The sequence below is a fragment of the Mixia osmundae genome (genome assembly GCF_000708205.1).
Source record: "Mixia osmundae IAM 14324 unplaced genomic scaffold scaffold_2, whole genome shotgun sequence".
In the NCBI taxonomy this organism is placed as follows: Eukaryota; Fungi; Basidiomycota; class Mixiomycetes; order Mixiales; family Mixiaceae; genus Mixia; species Mixia osmundae.
In genome coordinates, this window is record NW_014575562.1 from 372890 (window position 1) to 388122 (window position 15233).

General features: G+C 55.2%; 10 protein-coding genes across 10 annotated transcripts; 4 read left to right on the forward strand and 6 right to left on the reverse strand.

Annotated features, from left to right (window-relative positions):
* Nucleotides 1–67: 67 nt before the first annotated feature.
* On the forward strand, nt 68–2094 carry L969DRAFT_92541 (uncharacterized protein; the record flags this gene model as incomplete). The annotated part of the gene is made up of 5 exons (XM_014714443.1): nt 68–298; nt 352–401; nt 455–1447; nt 1501–1949; nt 1994–2094. The coding sequence occupies 5 exons, from the start codon at nt 68–70 to the stop codon at nt 2092–2094; spliced, it is 1824 nt and encodes a 607-aa protein (XP_014569929.1).
* On the reverse strand, nt 2085–3338 carry L969DRAFT_85091 (uncharacterized protein). The gene is made up of 5 exons (XM_014714444.1): nt 3135–3338; nt 2547–3079; nt 2479–2496; nt 2322–2432; nt 2085–2269 (listed from the first exon to the last, which is right to left on the reverse strand). Exons 1-5 carry the CDS (start codon nt 3237–3239, stop codon nt 2140–2142), a joined length of 897 nt encoding a protein of 298 aa, XP_014569930.1. The 5' UTR covers nt 3240–3338; the 3' UTR covers nt 2085–2139.
* Nucleotides 3313–5328, reverse strand: L969DRAFT_101530 (uncharacterized protein; the record flags this gene model as incomplete). The annotated part of the gene is made up of 10 exons (XM_014714445.1): nt 3313–3669; nt 3721–3797; nt 3846–3914; nt 3964–4230; nt 4278–4474; nt 4530–4776; nt 4824–4894; nt 4943–4980; nt 5033–5135; nt 5190–5328. The coding sequence occupies 10 exons, from the start codon at nt 5326–5328 to the stop codon at nt 3390–3392; spliced, it is 1488 nt and encodes a 495-aa protein (XP_014569931.1). The 3' UTR covers nt 3313–3389.
* A 56-nt stretch (nt 5329–5384) lies between these two features.
* Nucleotides 5385–8429, forward strand: L969DRAFT_85092 (uncharacterized protein). The gene is made up of 2 exons (XM_014714446.1): nt 5385–7571; nt 7618–8429. Exons 1-2 carry the CDS (start codon nt 5434–5436, stop codon nt 8162–8164), a joined length of 2685 nt encoding a protein of 894 aa, XP_014569932.1. The 5' UTR covers nt 5385–5433; the 3' UTR covers nt 8165–8429.
* L969DRAFT_70779 (uncharacterized protein) lies at nt 8213–9356 on the reverse strand (the record flags this gene model as incomplete). The annotated part of the gene is made up of 3 exons (XM_014714447.1): nt 9334–9356; nt 9029–9281; nt 8213–8973 (listed from the first exon to the last, which is right to left on the reverse strand). The coding sequence occupies exons 1-3, from the start codon at nt 9334–9336 to the stop codon at nt 8213–8215; spliced, it is 1017 nt and encodes a 338-aa protein (XP_014569933.1). The 5' UTR covers nt 9337–9356.
* A 307-nt stretch (nt 9357–9663) lies between these two features.
* L969DRAFT_298541 (carbohydrate esterase family 5 protein) lies at nt 9664–10814 on the forward strand. Its single transcript, XM_014714448.1, has 3 exons — nt 9664–10054; nt 10110–10210; nt 10268–10814. Exons 1-3 carry the CDS (start codon nt 9812–9814, stop codon nt 10635–10637), a joined length of 714 nt encoding a protein of 237 aa, XP_014569934.1. The 5' UTR covers nt 9664–9811; the 3' UTR covers nt 10638–10814.
* L969DRAFT_44971 (uncharacterized protein) lies at nt 10683–11645 on the reverse strand (the record flags this gene model as incomplete). Its single annotated transcript, XM_014714449.1, has 3 exons — nt 10683–10750; nt 10804–11284; nt 11337–11645. The coding sequence occupies 3 exons, from the start codon at nt 11643–11645 to the stop codon at nt 10683–10685; spliced, it is 858 nt and encodes a 285-aa protein (XP_014569935.1).
* A 226-nt stretch (nt 11646–11871) lies between these two features.
* L969DRAFT_92549 (uncharacterized protein) lies at nt 11872–12481 on the reverse strand (the record flags this gene model as incomplete). Its single annotated transcript, XM_014714450.1, has 2 exons — nt 11872–11919; nt 11978–12481. The coding sequence occupies 2 exons, from the start codon at nt 12479–12481 to the stop codon at nt 11872–11874; spliced, it is 552 nt and encodes a 183-aa protein (XP_014569936.1).
* A 16-nt stretch (nt 12482–12497) lies between these two features.
* L969DRAFT_298761 (uncharacterized protein) lies at nt 12498–14522 on the forward strand. Its single transcript, XM_014714451.1, has 5 exons — nt 12498–12643; nt 12701–12759; nt 12812–12942; nt 13006–14127; nt 14184–14522. Exons 1-5 carry the CDS (start codon nt 12585–12587, stop codon nt 14313–14315), a joined length of 1503 nt encoding a protein of 500 aa, XP_014569937.1. The 5' UTR covers nt 12498–12584; the 3' UTR covers nt 14316–14522.
* Nucleotides 14390–15160, reverse strand: L969DRAFT_92551 (uncharacterized protein; the record flags this gene model as incomplete). Its single annotated transcript, XM_014714452.1, has 4 exons — nt 14390–14661; nt 14723–14786; nt 14837–14942; nt 15000–15160. The coding sequence occupies 4 exons, from the start codon at nt 15158–15160 to the stop codon at nt 14390–14392; spliced, it is 603 nt and encodes a 200-aa protein (XP_014569938.1).
* Between the last annotated feature and the right edge of the window lie 73 nt (nt 15161–15233).

Sequence of the window (15233 nt, forward strand, 5' to 3'; positions counted from 1 at the left end):
TTTTTGAGGACAGGATAAATTTGAGGAGCAAGTCCGATCGCAAAGCCTCAAGACAAGAGCAAGGAGGATGCTGAGGACGACAGCGCTCAAGAATGCAAAGCGCACGAGCATACAGTCTGCTGCACGGACGCTCTCCGGCACTGGCTCGATCAGATTAGCGCACAAGGAGATCAAGTTCAGCAACGATGGTCGGGCGGCCATGCTCGCTGGCGTTGACATTCTCGCCAAGGCAGTCAGCGTCACGCTCGGTCCGAAGGGTCGTAATGTCATCATCGAACAAGCCTTTGGTGGTCCAAAGGTCACGCTGTCGCTCATTCAATCGTATACATACGCTGACGATGGCGAGTGTAGATCACTAAAGACGGCGTCACTGTTGCCAAAGCTATCACCCTCAAGGACAAGCAAGTCACCAGCGTGAAGCTCATCCGACGTTTGGCTGATCGACAGATGACAGGTTTGAGAATCTGGGAGCGAGATTAGTTCAAGATGTGGCCAACAAGACAAACGAAATCGCAGGTGACGGAACCACAACGGCCACCGTACTCGCCCGCGCCATCTACTCCGAGGGTGTCAAGAACGTAGCGGCAGGTTGCAACCCCATGGATCTCCGACGGGGTTCACAGAAAGCCGTCGAAGCCGTCATCAAATTCCTCGAAGCCAACAAACGATCCATCACGACTTCTGCAGAGATCGCTCAAGTCGCGACCATCTCTGCCAATGGAGATGCTCACGTCGGCCAGCTGATCGCGACCGCCATGGAGAAGGTCGGCAAGGAGGGCGTCATCACCGTCAAGGAGGGCAAGACCATAGAGGACGAGATCGAGGTCACAGAAGGAATGAGGTTCGACAGAGGATTTATTTCGCCCTACTTTGTGACCGATATCAAGGCGCAAAAGGTCGAATTCGAGAAGCCTCTGATCTTGCTGAGCGAGAAGAAGATCTCCATGTTGGCCGATATCATGCCTGCACTCGAAGCAGCTGTCCAGCAACGAAAACCGCTGCTCATCATCGCCGAGGACGTAGACGGAGAAGCACTGGCCGCTTGTATCCTCAACAAGCTGCGATCCCAGCTCCAGGTCGCCGCTGTCAAGGCCCCCGGATTCGGTGATAACCGCAAATCCATCCTAGGCGATCTTGCCATCCTCACCGGCGGTACAGTCTTTACAGACGAATTCAACGTCAAGCTAGAGCGAGCGACTGCCGATCTGTTCGGTTCGACAGGATCGGTCACCATCACCAAAGACGACACCATCTTGCTCAACGGTGACGGAACAAAATCGATGATCCAGGAACGATGCGAAATGATCAGGAGTCTCATTGCCGATGCTTCCACTTCCGAATACGACAAGACCAAGCTGCAAGAACGTCTCGCTAAGCTTTCCGGTGGTGTTGCTGTCATCAAGGTCGGCGGCTCATCCGAGGTCGAAGTCGGCGAAAAGCGTGACAGGCAAGTCTTCGGATCAGACTGTGGGGACATTAGGCTGATCCAAAATCGCACAGATACGACGATGCGCTCAATGCGACAAGGGCAGCAGTAGAAGAAGGCGTGTTGCCAGGAGGAGGGGTTGGCTTGCTCAAAGCTTCTCGTGCCCTCGCCACACTCGAGACCGCCAACTTTGATCAAAATCTAGGCGTTCAGATCATACAGCGAGCGATCACTCGACCTGCGAGGATCATCGTCGAAAATGCGGGCGAAGAGGGATCTGTCGTCGTCGGCACACTACTAGATAAATACGGCGAGGAGTTCAATATGGGCTATGATGCCGCACATGGCACCTATGTCGATATGGTCGCAAGCGGCATTCTCGATCCCTTCAAGGTCGTCAAGACCGCCCTCGTCGATGCTGCAGGTGTAGCTTCTCTGCTCACTACTTCCGAAGCTTGCGTCGTCGACGCACCGGAGGAGAAGGGACCGCCGGGTATGCCAGGAGGTATGGGCGGTGGCATGGGTGGCTTCCCGGGCATGTAAAACTTTTCCAGAAGACAGTAACAGAGCAAACCCCCTCCTCATACGACGATCTCGGAGAAAGCGAGATCAAGACGAAACTTGGCCAATTGTACTCACCACTCTCGATGCATCGCAACTCCTTGTAGATGTCATGCATTGTGTGCCGTATCCGAATGAGTATGAACGCAGATTCAGGGAAGCTTGGGAACAAACACGGGCGTCTCCGCCTTGTATTTCTTCCAAGCGGGATCGTCGCCCATCTTCTTGTCTTGTGCCTTCTCGAGCATCGGTACGCCAGAAGCATATCGAATCAGACAGTACCTAGCTGATGCATCAGCTGGGAGACTGCAGTGACAGGGAGATGGGGGCATACTCGAAGATGGGACTGATGGCTGCGAGTGCAACGAAATAGGTAGGGAAGACGGTCGCTGCACCTGGGCCGGCCAACGCGGTTGTTGCAACAATGTACTGTGATGCCCACATTCTGCACAGGTTGTCAGCGCTGCCACGATCGCACTCGTGATACATACGAGACTTCGCCGAAGTAGCTGCAAAGCGCGTCAGTGGGTCAATAAAGCACTGTAGAGTCAAGGCTTACTTGGGATGACGAGAGAGCGACCAGAGACCGGATTTGATGAATGGCTCGTCGTGCTTCTTTGCTTCCTTCTCTGCTCTCCAAGCGGACTTCTGACGATCGGCAATGGCTTCAAAGAGGAAAGCGCCAATCCACAGTCCGACTCCGACAAAGTCGCGAATGCCCAATCCGGGCTGCAGTCGTGCTGGTATAGAGTTGACCAGGAAACAGGGCAGAGCGGTCAGGGTGACCCAAGTGGCTTGCGCCATCCATGCACCGAAGAACTTGAGTGGGTAAGGCTTGATATCATCAAACCGACTATCGCTGCCGTGCTTCTGGATGCGCTGGAACAGGAAGCTGGACAGTCTGCCCGCCCAGAGTATCGTGAAGCCCGATAGGAGGAGCTGACGGGGATGGAAGGATGTGATGGCAGGAAAAGGGACTGATTTGCCCTGAACGAACTTGGCGTGCAGGGCAGGATAGTAAAGTGACATGACCGTGCAGCCAATGAAAGTCGCGCCGCCTGACAGATCATAGTACTTCTCTGTTTGCATGGGCTGGCGTCATGCTTCTCAGCTTTGTGGAGCAGAAGGAGCGATCGGGGGCACTGACGACTGCAAAGGCTGCACAAGCTACTTGGGCACCGTAGGCCGTTGCAATCGTGGCTGCTAGCGTGCGCACAGCAGGATTGCTCCATGACAGAAGCGGGTGCGGCATTCTTGGCCCTTGACGATGACCCGATAGAGGGCGATGAGAGTCAGGCGAAAGAGCTCAGTGCACGCGACGTTGTCGTCATTGTTCGGCACGGAATGCTGCTGCTGCTATCGCCGATACAACATTTTACACGTGGCACGTGAGATGAGCGTTTCAGATGATTCCTTCCAAGGAAGCAGTGATCGGGATCCCCATAGATGTCAAGTACTCGTCGTTCCAGAATCGTGATAGGTGCCGAGCGCCCGAGTCGCACAGGATGGTGACGATGACAGATCGCTCACGACCTTCGCTCACCGTCTTGAGCAAGGCCCCTTTGAGCGTCTTGGCATACTTGACTGCTGCGACAAGGTTGACCGCTGATGACGATCCGAGGAAGAGACCGTCATTGTAAGCAAGGTGACGCGACATGGCTACTGCCTCTGCATCTGTCACGCTTTCATCTATGTGTCAAGTCTGAGCCAGATAAAAGTTCGTGGCTGCCTACCTGATTGCGTCGTCGATGAAGGAGACAACTTGGTCAAAGTTGCGAGTGATACGATTGATCCCTATGCCCTCGACGATCTATGCTCCGCGTCAGTCTGTACGTCTGTAACGTCAAGCAGGACCGACAGAGTCTACTTGATGTCGCCTTCTTTTGCCCTCGGCTTCTGTAGATGCGTACATGACTCCTTGCTTCACCTGGTGGACTTGATCAGGCAACTGTTATTGCGAGCTGCAGCAGCCTTGCCTTGTTAAACAGTCCCGATCCTTGTGGATCAGCAAGCACGAGCTTGATGCTGTCGTCATATCCTTTGAGATAGCGTCCAACGCCAGCGAGCGTCCCGCCAGTGCCTGCGCCGGCTACAAAGGCATCTATCTCGCCATTCGTCTGTCTCCATATTTCTGGGCCTGTCGTCTTGAGATGCGCTTCGTAATTTGCCAGATTCTCGAACTGATCTGCAAAGAAGCCTCTAGGTAGCTTCTCCAGATCGTCTTCGTGGCCTTTGGGGGTATTCTGTGCTTCCATCAGTCCGCTGCCGGAGATCGGGCCCAACGACTTGCCTCGTGAAAGACTGCATCGTGGTCTGCGTCGGTTGTAACAACTTCGTCACTTCTCGGCTGAGCTTTTCGATAGCCCATTGCTGGAGTCGGGTCGATGGCCGGATCTGGGCCAATGAGCTGGGTCAAGCCATGGTGGAGAGCGCGTGATCGTGCAAGGTTGACATAATGTTGCTTGTCCACAATTGATACCGGCCGCACTGGGAAAAGCCCTGATGTGAGCACTAGTGCTTTTTGAGGTGCTGCAGGGCATGCCTTTCTGTACTTGTGCGCCCAGCTTCTCGAGTAGAAGCGACTTTTCTTTCGCTACATCATCGGGCATGATGATGCAAGCCTGGTATCCCTTTGCACGAGCAACAGTAGCTATACTGATTCCTGTCGATCCCACTGTGCCTTCGTAAATACAAGAATCGGTGTTGGGATGCAACAGGCCAGCATCTTCTGCAGACTGTATCAGTTCGAGCGCGACGCGGTCTTTGGGCGATCCTGCTGGATTGAGAAACTGCTCGAGGGTCAGAAGTCGTCGTGGCTGCTTGCGCTATGACTCACTTCTGCTTTGCCGAGGATGTCAACGCCTGTGAGCTCACTCAGGCTCTTTATTCTGACGAGCGGTGTGTTGCCTGTGCTGGTGTCAATTCCCCTTTGGCCCACTGAATCGGGCAGCATACCGATGAGGCCGGTGACGCCATCAACAATCTCGCTGCTTCTGCTCTACACCCGCATGAGACCCATGCCGTGAGTCCGCTAAAGGCGCTTGCCTGATTTCGATGGGTCGCCAAGTCTGACGTTGCCTCAACATGCGCTTCCATCTATCTCTCGCCCAGAGCGCCAAGCCAGTACTCGTCAGAGAAAAGGTGATGCCTGTGTGGCTAGCTCGGGTGAGCTTGCAGGAGATGAAAAGACATGTCAGCGCACCAATGGACAGGCCAAGCAAAAGGTCTCGAGACAGGCCGAGCCGATTGAGAACCTCCTGGAAGCTGTGCGACCATCGGGTCGGGCTGAGCCAGGCTGGTACGCTGAGATTGGTGTGTATGCCCGCATAGCGGGAGGACATGGATGGGGCAACTGCTCCTCTAGACCGATGACGCGATGACGACGACACGCGGTTTGCTGCGCTGCGACGTCGCCCTGCACGAACCATCGCTGTCCTATGACCGGCATGTCAAGCGATCGGCTCATCCTGGCGCTGGACATCGCTCGCGGAGCTGTGCCGGTTGCACTGCTAGCAGTCTTGGCGACGACGCTTGCTGGCCGGGCATTCTTTAGATTGCTGCGCCTACTACAAAATCAGGGCTATTCGGCTCATCTGCCGCCTGTCGCAGAGCCTGCACGACCCGACGTCAGAGAAGATGGCTATGTACCCATACTCGATCCTGTGCAGTCGGACGAGGCGGAGATCACGCCCGTAGTGAGACCTGCGAGAGTGCAGCGTCGTGATCTCATCTTGATCGTCTTTGTCCTCATCAGTCTGACTTATTTCATCGATGCTCTCGTCAATATACTTTATACCGTCATCAGGCAAGAGAGGAGATCGGATGTCTTCAGGATATGGCGGGGGAAGGAGCTTTATGCCATTGGCGCGTTCGCTGCCTTTGCAGGAACTTCCGTCACGCTCGTCTGGGAGGAGCAGCAGAGCGGGATCAAAGCGGGTTGGTCCACTGTCTTACCTGCAACAGTCGCTACACTGGCAACGATCCTTGAACCTATCCTGTTAGGTCTCGAAGCGGCTGCCATTCGGCATAGCTACTCGCGCAGTCGTCTGACTGCATACGAGATTATTCATATCAGCGTGCAAGCCGTCCGCATATTACACTTGCTACTTCTGACAGCATTACTGCTCACGAGCTTGGGCACCCGCAAGCTCTTCGTGCCTAATCCTGCCTTGGCTAGCGCGGCGCCGGCCGCAAGCTACGGCACTTTTGCTGCAGATGTCACAACTGCCAATGGCGGCAGCAAGACCCCGACGACTTCAAAGACAGAGGCTACACCGCTTCCTGTCACAGCTTCCTTTTGGTCAAGAATAAAGCGGTTATCTCCCTTTCTGTGGCCCAGCAAGTCCGTCAGTCTGCAAATTGTCACCATCATCTGCTTTCTCCTCCTCGGCGTCGGACGTGTTGTGAACCTGTTCTTGCCGAAGACGCTAGGCAACATCGTCAACGATCTTTCTGCAAGCAAGTCCCCCTGGTTCCATGTCGGCCTCTATGTTGGTCTGCGATTCTTGCAAGGCGGTGGCGGTATCGTCAATGTCTTGCAATCGACGCTCTGGATACCAGTATCGCAATACTCGGAGCGAGCAATGTCGATGATGTGTTTCGAGCATCTCCTCAATCTCTCGCTTGCATATCATACGCGAAGGAAGACGGGCGAGGTCCTCAGAGTTCTCGATAGAGGTGCAGCCATCACTCAGTTCTTCCAGCTCGTGATCTTCCAGATTGTGCCCATCTTTGTCGATATCAGTATCGCCATCATCTACCTCGCAACAGTATTTGGCATCTCCCTCGGCATCGTCGTCTTCATCGTTATGTTCCTCTACGTGGCAACATCTGTCTGGCTCACTTCCTATCGCACCGTCCTCAGAAGAGCGATGAACGATAAGGACAAGTATGTGAGAGGCGTACAGACGGATGTGGTCCTCAATTGGGAAACGGTCAAGTTCTTCACTGCAGAGCACTACGAGTCGACTCGATACGAGGTAGCCCAGAGGGACTATCAACGGAGCGAATTCCTCGTCATCGCTTCGCTTTCTTTGCTCAACATGGTACAAAACTTTGTCATCTCGCTCGGGCTCCTCATTGGCTGCTTCATCGTCGCTTTACAAGTCGCTCAGGGCGAGAGAGGTGTGGGCGACTTTGTCCTCTTTGTCACTTACCTGCAACAGCTTTACGGGCCACTCAACTCTCTGGGGACGCTCTACCGAGTCATTCAGACCAACCTGGTCGATACCGATAATCTCATGAAGCTGCTCAATGAGGAGAAGGAAGTCGTCGATCGAGCAGACGCAAAAGACCTCGATCAAGTTAGCGGCGAGATCGAATTTGACAATGTCTCGTTCTCTTACGATGGCAAAGTTTCGGCGCTCAAAAACGTCTCTTTCAAAGTGCCGGCGGGCAAGTCTGTCGCACTAGTAGGCGAGAGCGGCTCCGGTAAATCGACAACGTTGCGACTGCTCTATCGCTTCTATGATGTGACTGAGGGCTCTATCAAGATAGACGGTGTCGACATACGCGACATCACCCAGCATTCGCTCAGGAAGAATATCGGAGTCGTACCGCAGGATTCTGTACTATTCAACGAGACGTGAGCAGTCCACTGCGTCAGGAAAAGCAGGCTGACTTTTGCGCAGGATCCGATACAACATTGGCTACGGTGATCCGAAAGCTTCCGAAGATCGCATCATCGCAGCAGCCAAGGCAGCCCAGATCCACGAGAGGATACTCACCTTCCCTGATGGTTACGAAACCCGAGTCGGCGAACGAGGCGTACGATTATCGGGCGGCGAAAAACAGCGCGTGGCCATTGCACGAACGATCTTGAAAGATCCCTCGGTCCTCTTACTGGACGAGGCGTCCAGTGCTCTCGATACGATGACCGAACGCGAGATCCAGCATGCTCTGCGAGCAATGGCTAAGGGCAGGACGACCGTCGCGATTGCTCATCGCTTGTCTACGATCATCAGCTCCGACATCATCCTCGTCGTGAGCGATGGCAGGGTTGCGGAGCAAGGGACACATTCAGAACTACTCGCTAGACCGGAGGGACTTTACGCGGCCTTATGGCAGAAGCAGATCACGGCCGAGGAAGGGATACTGGAGGATGCGAGTACGTCTCAAGTAGCACCGATCGACAAGAGCATCGAAACGTCCGGCACGTCTACCCCAGCACATGCATGATTGTTGTACAACAATGGCAAATCAAAAATTCACATTCAGGATCCCATATCAAGCTTGCGCCTGCGCAGAGTCTGATGGGCTTTTGGCTGACGGTGGCCAATCTGCCAATGGCGACAGCTGAGCCATCGACATCGTAGGTGTGAGATGATGCCATTGAGGTAGTGAGCTCATTGCAGCATGTAAGCCAGGCACAGGGTGATCGCACTGGCAATCTGCGCCGCATTGACAATCTGTGCCACAGCCGAGGCAGCCCGGATTGGCCAACGCTTCTTCTCGCCCAGCGTCGGCGGCTGGCTCAGTCTGCGGTGACGCGAGCGGATCGAAGATCCATCTGAAAGGCATGTCCGAGGCGCCTCCTGCAAAAGAAGTATCTAACGCTGATGGCAGGAAATCATTTGGCCATTGCGCAGATGCTCTATCGGATCGACTTTGCGCATTTGGCAAGATTGATGGCAGGGTGGCCATTGCAGAGAGATCTGGCCATACGTTCTCGTGAGGAAATGGTTCTAGAGTCTGCTCTGCCGTCTGTTTTGAGCTGCAACAATTGCTCGACGCGCTGACATCTTTGCTCTTGTCTGTCGATTTGGCAGCTCTCGGTAGTGATGGGATCCGACTCGGTCTGACACCGATGGACACGAGCGCTGTCCACTGCTGTTCCGGCTTGAGTCGCTTGAATATGGCCACTGGATCTGACGAGCAACCACAGCCGCATGTACAGGGACCGCGACCTGTCAAGCAGCCGCAGAGATCGCTCAGGCCTTCTGCCGTACACCCACCAGTACTAGCAGTCGAAGTGACCAAGCTGATATCTGTATACTCGTCGTGTCAGCTTGCGTGGCATGGCCGAGCAGACGTGCGACGGACCGCTTGATTCGCCTTTGATGCTCGCATTGTCAGCAGCGCTATACTCGGATGCTCGCACGCTACTCGACCGCTCTCGGCAATTGCACTTGGAATGGCTGCCCTTGAGTACCCGCAGCGTCCTACACTGCGGGCATTGACTGGGCGGTCTGCCTTTGCGCTTGACTTCGACGAGGTTCCTGTCTTTGTGCGTGCAAGTCGTCGAGCGGTGTCCCTTGATGCATGACTCGCACGCGACCTTGACGCCGTCGACAAGCTATAGAAAGTGTAATTGTTAGCCGAGCATGCCGGGAGTCTGTACGCCATACCATCTCGTCTAGCTCTTGTCCTGCCCAGACGCCTGGGCTGCTTCCGAACGTCTGACGAGGAAATAATTTGACGCGGCAATTGCAACGTTTGACGCATGCACAAGATCTTATCGATCACCTGGATCAGACATAACCTACCCTGGCTCTGTCGAGCTACCCACGATCACATCTCAACGGTCTGATGCGATACTCGTCTGCATTCACTGAAAGATAAGGCAGCACGTAATCAGGTCAAGAATTCTCGAAGGGACTCAGTCCGCTCTTGTCGCACTGAAGTACTCCCAGCGGCTCGCCAATCCATTCATTGAGTTGCCCGTGTCACACATCATCGTCGGTTCATGCAGGCCATTAGCTCCTGCACTTACGCGCGGTCACGGTCAATGCAATTGCTAGATGCGCACCGACCGCGTGCTCCTAGATTTTAAGCCTCCGTCCCTTTCGAGTATGCTGCCTCAGTCGTCCATCGCTGCTCAAAAGCATGATCGCTCTTGCCTGCGGCTTGCTCGGCCTTGCAATGCTATGCACAGCGCAATTGCCGATCTCGACAGCGACAGATACGGTCGTCTGCCCGCCGGCAGGTAGTCATCTCGTTCTGGTCGTACGTGGCACGCTAGAGAAGCAAGGAACATGTCAGCCTTGCGATGCTGCTCTTTCAGCCTACTCCCAGACGGGCGCAGTCTACTACCGACATGATGTGATCTACCCAGCTTCGTTCGATCAGGCTAGTCTGTTTGCTCTCATCAAATGATTCTTTTGCCTCAACTGGCATGACTTAGATGTCTACACCTGCTACGCAAGCTGTCGTCAATTGGACGAGTACTTGCCGAGATTCGAAAATTGTGACGTGCGGCTACAGTCAGGGCGCTGCTGCTTCTACGTAAGTCTACCTCGGCCCTATCGATGACAGACGGAATCGCTAATCGCCGCCAGACAGTCGAGCCATGTCCATCATCAGGAATGCCAACGCAGGCGCGATCAACTTTGGTAATCCCGGCAGAAGACCGAACCTGCTTTCCTCTGTCGATCAGTACGGTCGGAAGGACAATCGTACGACGCAAGGCTTCGAGGGAGATGTTGGCATTCCCGCAGACTGGGACAGAACAGATCGCGTCCTGGATATCTGTGGCACGTCGGATCCTTACTGCTCACTGGGTCCTCTTTCCTTCCCGACGAGCCTCGTCGATCTGCCAGGACATCTCAAATACAACGAGGCGCCAACGCCTGCTTTGGTCTCTGGCTGGCTCACTCGCTTCTTCGCTCAGCCGTTGCAAAGGACGGTCGTGTCCGTTGTTCCGGAACGATGATCTTCAGATGATGCAATTTATACGGTGTTCGTGCTTGCTATGCAGTTATGCTTTGTCGCTCTTTCTCGGCGGGCGAAACTTAAGTTCGCTCGCGTCCTCTGTGCGGAAATCAGCTGTTGCGTGCGAGCGTATCAGCAATGTAGCATGGTAGTACTGCGGTGCCTACGAGGAATCTGTCTATCTTTGACGGCGGCGCTCTTCTTGGCCTTTGTGGTACCTTTCTTGCTCATCATATCGACTGCCTGCTTCGCACTCTCGTGTATCTCATTACTGCTCCCGACGCCACTCGGATTGGTGTCCAAGCTGGGCTTCTTGCCCAGCTCGCCTCTACGGGAGAGCGCAGAAGGATCGATCTCACTCGAAGGCTGTCCCTCGGTCACGGTTTCGTACTCGCGCTGGTAAGAGTCTGGCTCGGGCTGACCTTTGACATAGGTCTTGTCTGCCTCTGGCGAGGCTGTCGAGGCTGTCACATGGCTCGTAGCAGGGGGATGGGGCGTCGTTGGCTTCTCTTTGGCTGCATCGGCCAGCAGTGCGACTGAAGTTGTAAATCTCCGTCGAGCTTGGGTCGAGTAGGCTTTCGACGTTCCTCCCATCGAACCGGCCGACGCGCCATTCGCACCGCGATGCATCGTACCACCTGTTTGCTCCTGCGCTGCCTGTTGAGCATGGCAGTTGCACGAGAAAGAGATGGAGACGTACGCCCATCTGACCGGGTTGAAAGTCCTTCATGCTCTGGTTGCCCGTGTTCTTCTTGTAGAGCTCACTCGCACCCTCAACCGTCTTTGTACCCTCGTTGAGTCCCTTGGTAGCAGATTCCGTCTGGATGTCCTTGGGAGACATGCCGCTCTTGGCCTTCTCGACAACATGACCATCCTTATTGGGCGCAGTGTGATTGGCCGGATAGGAATCGCCCTGTTTGCTCTGCCATCGTCTCGAGGTACTGAAGCGTGCACGTGCAGCCGTACGTGCGCCGAGCTGGAGTGTCTGTCTGCTGGCGAGCATGATCATCGTTTGGGTGTTTGAGATTATCGATGACGATCGGGAGCTCGACAGCAGCAGCAGCTCAGTCGCGTCCGAGATCAGAGATTGATGACGGCCAGCCAACGGCCGATGGCCAACGTGTCGAGTGGAACGACGAGTACGCGAGCTCATCCGCATGCGATCAAAGCAGTCTCGGGGCAATCAAGGGCAGCATGCATGCATGATCTTGTGCAGCTAGCAAGAGTGCTATCGATCAGAAAGGCAAGGCAGGTCGCGCTTTTTGCTTGGCTTCTGCCTTTTGCTGTACGCAAGACGAAGTCAGATCGATGCGATTGTGTGCCTGAGGTGAATGAACCTACTTTTTGCCACAATGCGATCCGCTTGGGCATCTCCTCGAGCTTGAGGACTCGCTCAGCTTGACGTGAGGCCGCTGTCCTCTCCCACACATGACCCTTGAAAGGCTGCTTCCTTCCCCTATACATCCGCGCCAACCTCAGGGGATCCTGATCGACTTGCTCTGTCGGCGTCGCAAGTGGTACGGGCGCAGCTTGTGGCTCGAGAGCAGAGAGCTGTTGGGAGTAAGACTCCATGCGCGAGATCCGCTTGACGGCATCCCTGCACTGTCGCCTCGACAGACCGTACTTTGGTTCGTCGTCGTACTTCTTGATCCTACTGCTGCTCTTCTTGCGCACGAGAGCGTTGACGACGGGTTTGAAGGGATCCGTCCTGACCGCCGGCTTGACTGTGCTGTTCGATCGATGTTGACCTCGCCAGTGCAGAGACAGGGCTAGCCAGGATGTCGACCGTGACGCGATGACGGTGTGAAGAGCGCCCTGTGTTCGCAGGAGGGTCGACGTGGCCATGATGAGGCTGCTGTCGGGCTCGGTCGTCGGTCGACGGTCGCTCGAAAAAGTTCGCGACAAGTTGGCGGCGAGAAGATAGGGCCAGGCCGATTCGCCAAGCATCATGTCTCGCCTTGTGGGCCTCTTCAGGCGCCCCAACGCCGTCGCAGAGTCGCCATCGATGTCGGATGATGCAATGCAGCCACAAGCAGCTCGGCTGACGCTTGGGCGGATGCACAGGACAAGATCCGAGTCTCAGACGAGCGTTGCGCCTACCACGCTTCATCTCTCTCGTCAAGGCAAGCCAGTCCGGGGAAAGGAGCCCAAACTATCGCTGACATGGGCTCGCAGTGTCGTCGCTAGCCAGTCTGCTGTACGAGATCGGCTCCAGCTTTGTGTATGACAACGTACAGCGAATTTTGGCAGCTCAAGCTCGTCCGGATGTCGTCCCTTCACGCTCAGTCATCGTCGTCACAGGCTCGGTCTGCTTCCTGCCGCTCTCTCGTGACGTCTGATGTCCTGACATGGCCCGTGCTGGTCTGCAGGGCCGCGGCCTACCTCGAGAGCTCGCACTTCGATTTGCCGCACTCGGTTTCACAGTCTTTGTCCAGGCACAGTCAGCGAGCCAACTGCCCAGTCTCATACACAGATGGCAAGATCTCAAGTCACGCCTCTCGCGCAAGTCTCGATCTGCTCAAAAGGCGGGCCAGGAGGACGAGATGACGGGCGATGAGACTGTACTCGACGAAGAGACGGACGATCTCGACGACATTGCCTTTTCGCTCGATCACCCCCTACCACCTACGACCGCTCACAGAACATCTGGCAAAGATTCGCCTCAGCACCATTCGGGTACTCTGATCCCGCTCGTCTTCTCCTCGAGAGACCAGGCGGCGAGAAGCAACGCATATAAAACCATTCGCGCTTACTGTCAAGAGAACGACCTCGTCTTTGTCTCCCTCATCAACTGTGTCGAGGCCCTCGGCCAGCGTTCTCCGGCCAGTGTGCCTCTCGCGACCAAGATGAGCAGCAAGCACGATGAAGGCAGCATGAGCTCAGGCAACGAATCCAGCGCCATCAAGCCCCGCAGAGCTTCTGGCAGTCTCAAAGAGAAACCGCAGAGTGATGCCTTCTATGGCGAGGTCCCGATCCCACTGGCGATCTCGACCGAAGAGCATCTCATCGACATCATGACAGAGGTCTATGTCAGTCTCGTCGGTCTCGTGCAAGACTTCTTGCCTCTCCTTCGACAGGAAAGAGCTCGCGTCGTCAATGTCTGGTGTAACGGCGGTCTCGGTCGATCGGGCCTCGTCCCGACGGGCATCCTCGCACCTGCAGAAGCTGCCTTTCGATCCGCAACGCGCAGTCTCAGCCTGGAACTCCGCCCCTTTGGTGTATCGGTCTCTGTCGTCTTGCCCGGTGCGACCGATATCGCTCCTCGATCTCGCATCGATGTCAAGGGACCCGAATACATCATGCCCACCGTCTCTGTGACCAACGATCACCGCAGTATCTTGACCCCTCAATCTAATCCTTCCATCCGTGCAGTCTTTGATGGACAGGTCAAAGTCTTCCAGGCCGCACTCGAGCTGTCTAGCTACTGGCGAGTAGACGATGCGCTCGTCTTTCGCATCGTCCGTCGTGCCGTCGAGTCTCGCTATCCCAAGGTGAGCCGTTGCGTCCTTTGCATTGCACATGAGTGTACTGATGCGATCGACGGCAGTCAATATACCCCGTCGGCATAGACAGTCTCATCGCTCATGTGGCAACGCTCGTCGTTCCGACCAATCTGGCGCAATTACTCGAAGAGAGGATGTACTCGATCGCGCGCTACTACTCACTCGCATCCCGTTGAACGTCCATACGGTTTTCTTCACTTGTTGACTTTGTTGATACAATGTACAAGCATGGACAGAACACACACAATCCTCATTTGCGCTGTTTCTTCTGTGCCGAAGACTGTCTCGGCCGTTTCAGCCTGTCCTTACGCTTTGGCGTCGGTTTCTTGGGGACATAGGCTTTCTGGGACGGCCCAGGAACTGCGATCGATACTTTCTTGGGCTGACGTTGTCGCTTTGGCTCTTCGTCTTGTTCTGTCACGTCGAAAGGCTCGATCGAGACCGTCGTCGTCATCTCATCGGTCATATAACGAGCGGGCTCGAGCGCGTCTCCGTCTGCCTCCTCTGTATCTGCATCTATCTCTGCAAGACGCCCCTCGACATCAGCTGAGTTGCTCACTGCAAGGGAGGTTGTCTGTCTCACCCCCGTATGCTTGTCGGGCAGCGCGTACATTCGCTTCTGCTTGTTCTTGCCGACTTTGCCGTAGCTGGACGGCCCTGTCAGCTTCAATGCGGGAACGACGGCCAGTGTACCCACATGCGCCCTGAGTTCGTTCCGCTCTTCTCTTTCCCTCAGTTGAGCTTTCTGCCGCGCGTACTCTCTCCGCTCATTCTTTCGCTTCGAGAATCCCGTCAGATAGTCTCTGCAGGTCGACGAAACGGGTTCAGCCTGGGAGTGCTGCACAGGAGGATCGACTTGCCTGCGAGCATCATCGTCGAATTTGATCTCTTTGACCGGTTTGAGCTTTCCTTTGATGATGAGCTTCCTGCTCCCTTTGAGGTTCGCTCTACCGTGCCGCGTCTTCTTGACCTCGCTCTGAGCCGGCGCTGGCTGGATCCGGGCTTGTCTGTCCGGATGCATCGTGCTGAAGCAAGCTGCGAGCAAGTCGGCGCCGTCCGAGTCAATTCAAATAGAGAAACTATTGACGCTCAAC

What these genes read in the sequence shown, in the direction of transcription:
- L969DRAFT_85092 (XM_014714446.1), top strand. Translation starts at nt 5,434, where the DNA reads ATGTCAAGCGATCGGCTCATCCTGGCGCTGGACATCGCTCGCGGAGCT. An exon ending in TCTGTACTATTCAACGAGAC is followed by an intron (nt 7,572 to 7,617) that starts GTGAGCAGTCCA and finishes ACTTTTGCGCAG; the next exon opens with GATCCGATACAACATTGGCT.
- L969DRAFT_298761 (XM_014714451.1), top strand. Translation starts at nt 12,585, where the DNA reads ATGTCTCGCCTTGTGGGCCTCTTCAGGCGCCCCAACGCCGTCGCAGAG. An exon ending in TCATCGTCGTCACAGGCTCG is followed by an intron (nt 12,943 to 13,005) that starts GTCTGCTTCCTG and finishes GCTGGTCTGCAG; the next exon opens with GGCCGCGGCCTACCTCGAGA. An exon ending in TCGAGTCTCGCTATCCCAAG is followed by an intron (nt 14,128 to 14,183) that starts GTGAGCCGTTGC and finishes GATCGACGGCAG; the next exon opens with TCAATATACCCCGTCGGCAT.
- L969DRAFT_298541 (XM_014714448.1), top strand. Translation starts at nt 9,812, where the DNA reads ATGATCGCTCTTGCCTGCGGCTTGCTCGGCCTTGCAATGCTATGCACA. An exon ending in ACCCAGCTTCGTTCGATCAG is followed by an intron (nt 10,055 to 10,109) that starts GCTAGTCTGTTT and finishes GGCATGACTTAG; the next exon opens with ATGTCTACACCTGCTACGCA. An exon ending in CAGGGCGCTGCTGCTTCTAC is followed by an intron (nt 10,211 to 10,267) that starts GTAAGTCTACCT and finishes GCCGCCAGACAG; the next exon opens with TCGAGCCATGTCCATCATCA.
- L969DRAFT_85091 (XM_014714444.1), bottom strand. Translation starts at nt 3,239, where the DNA reads ATGCCGCACCCGCTTCTGTCATGGAGCAATCCTGCTGTGCGCACGCTA. An exon ending in CTTGTGCAGCCTTTGCAGTC is followed by an intron (nt 3,080 to 3,134) that starts GTCAGTGCCCCC and finishes GCATGACGCCAG; the next exon opens with CCCATGCAAACAGAGAAGTA. An exon ending in GCCATCAGTCCCATCTTCGA is followed by an intron (nt 2,270 to 2,321) that starts GTATGCCCCCAT and finishes TGCATCAGCTAG; the next exon opens with GTACTGTCTGATTCGATATG.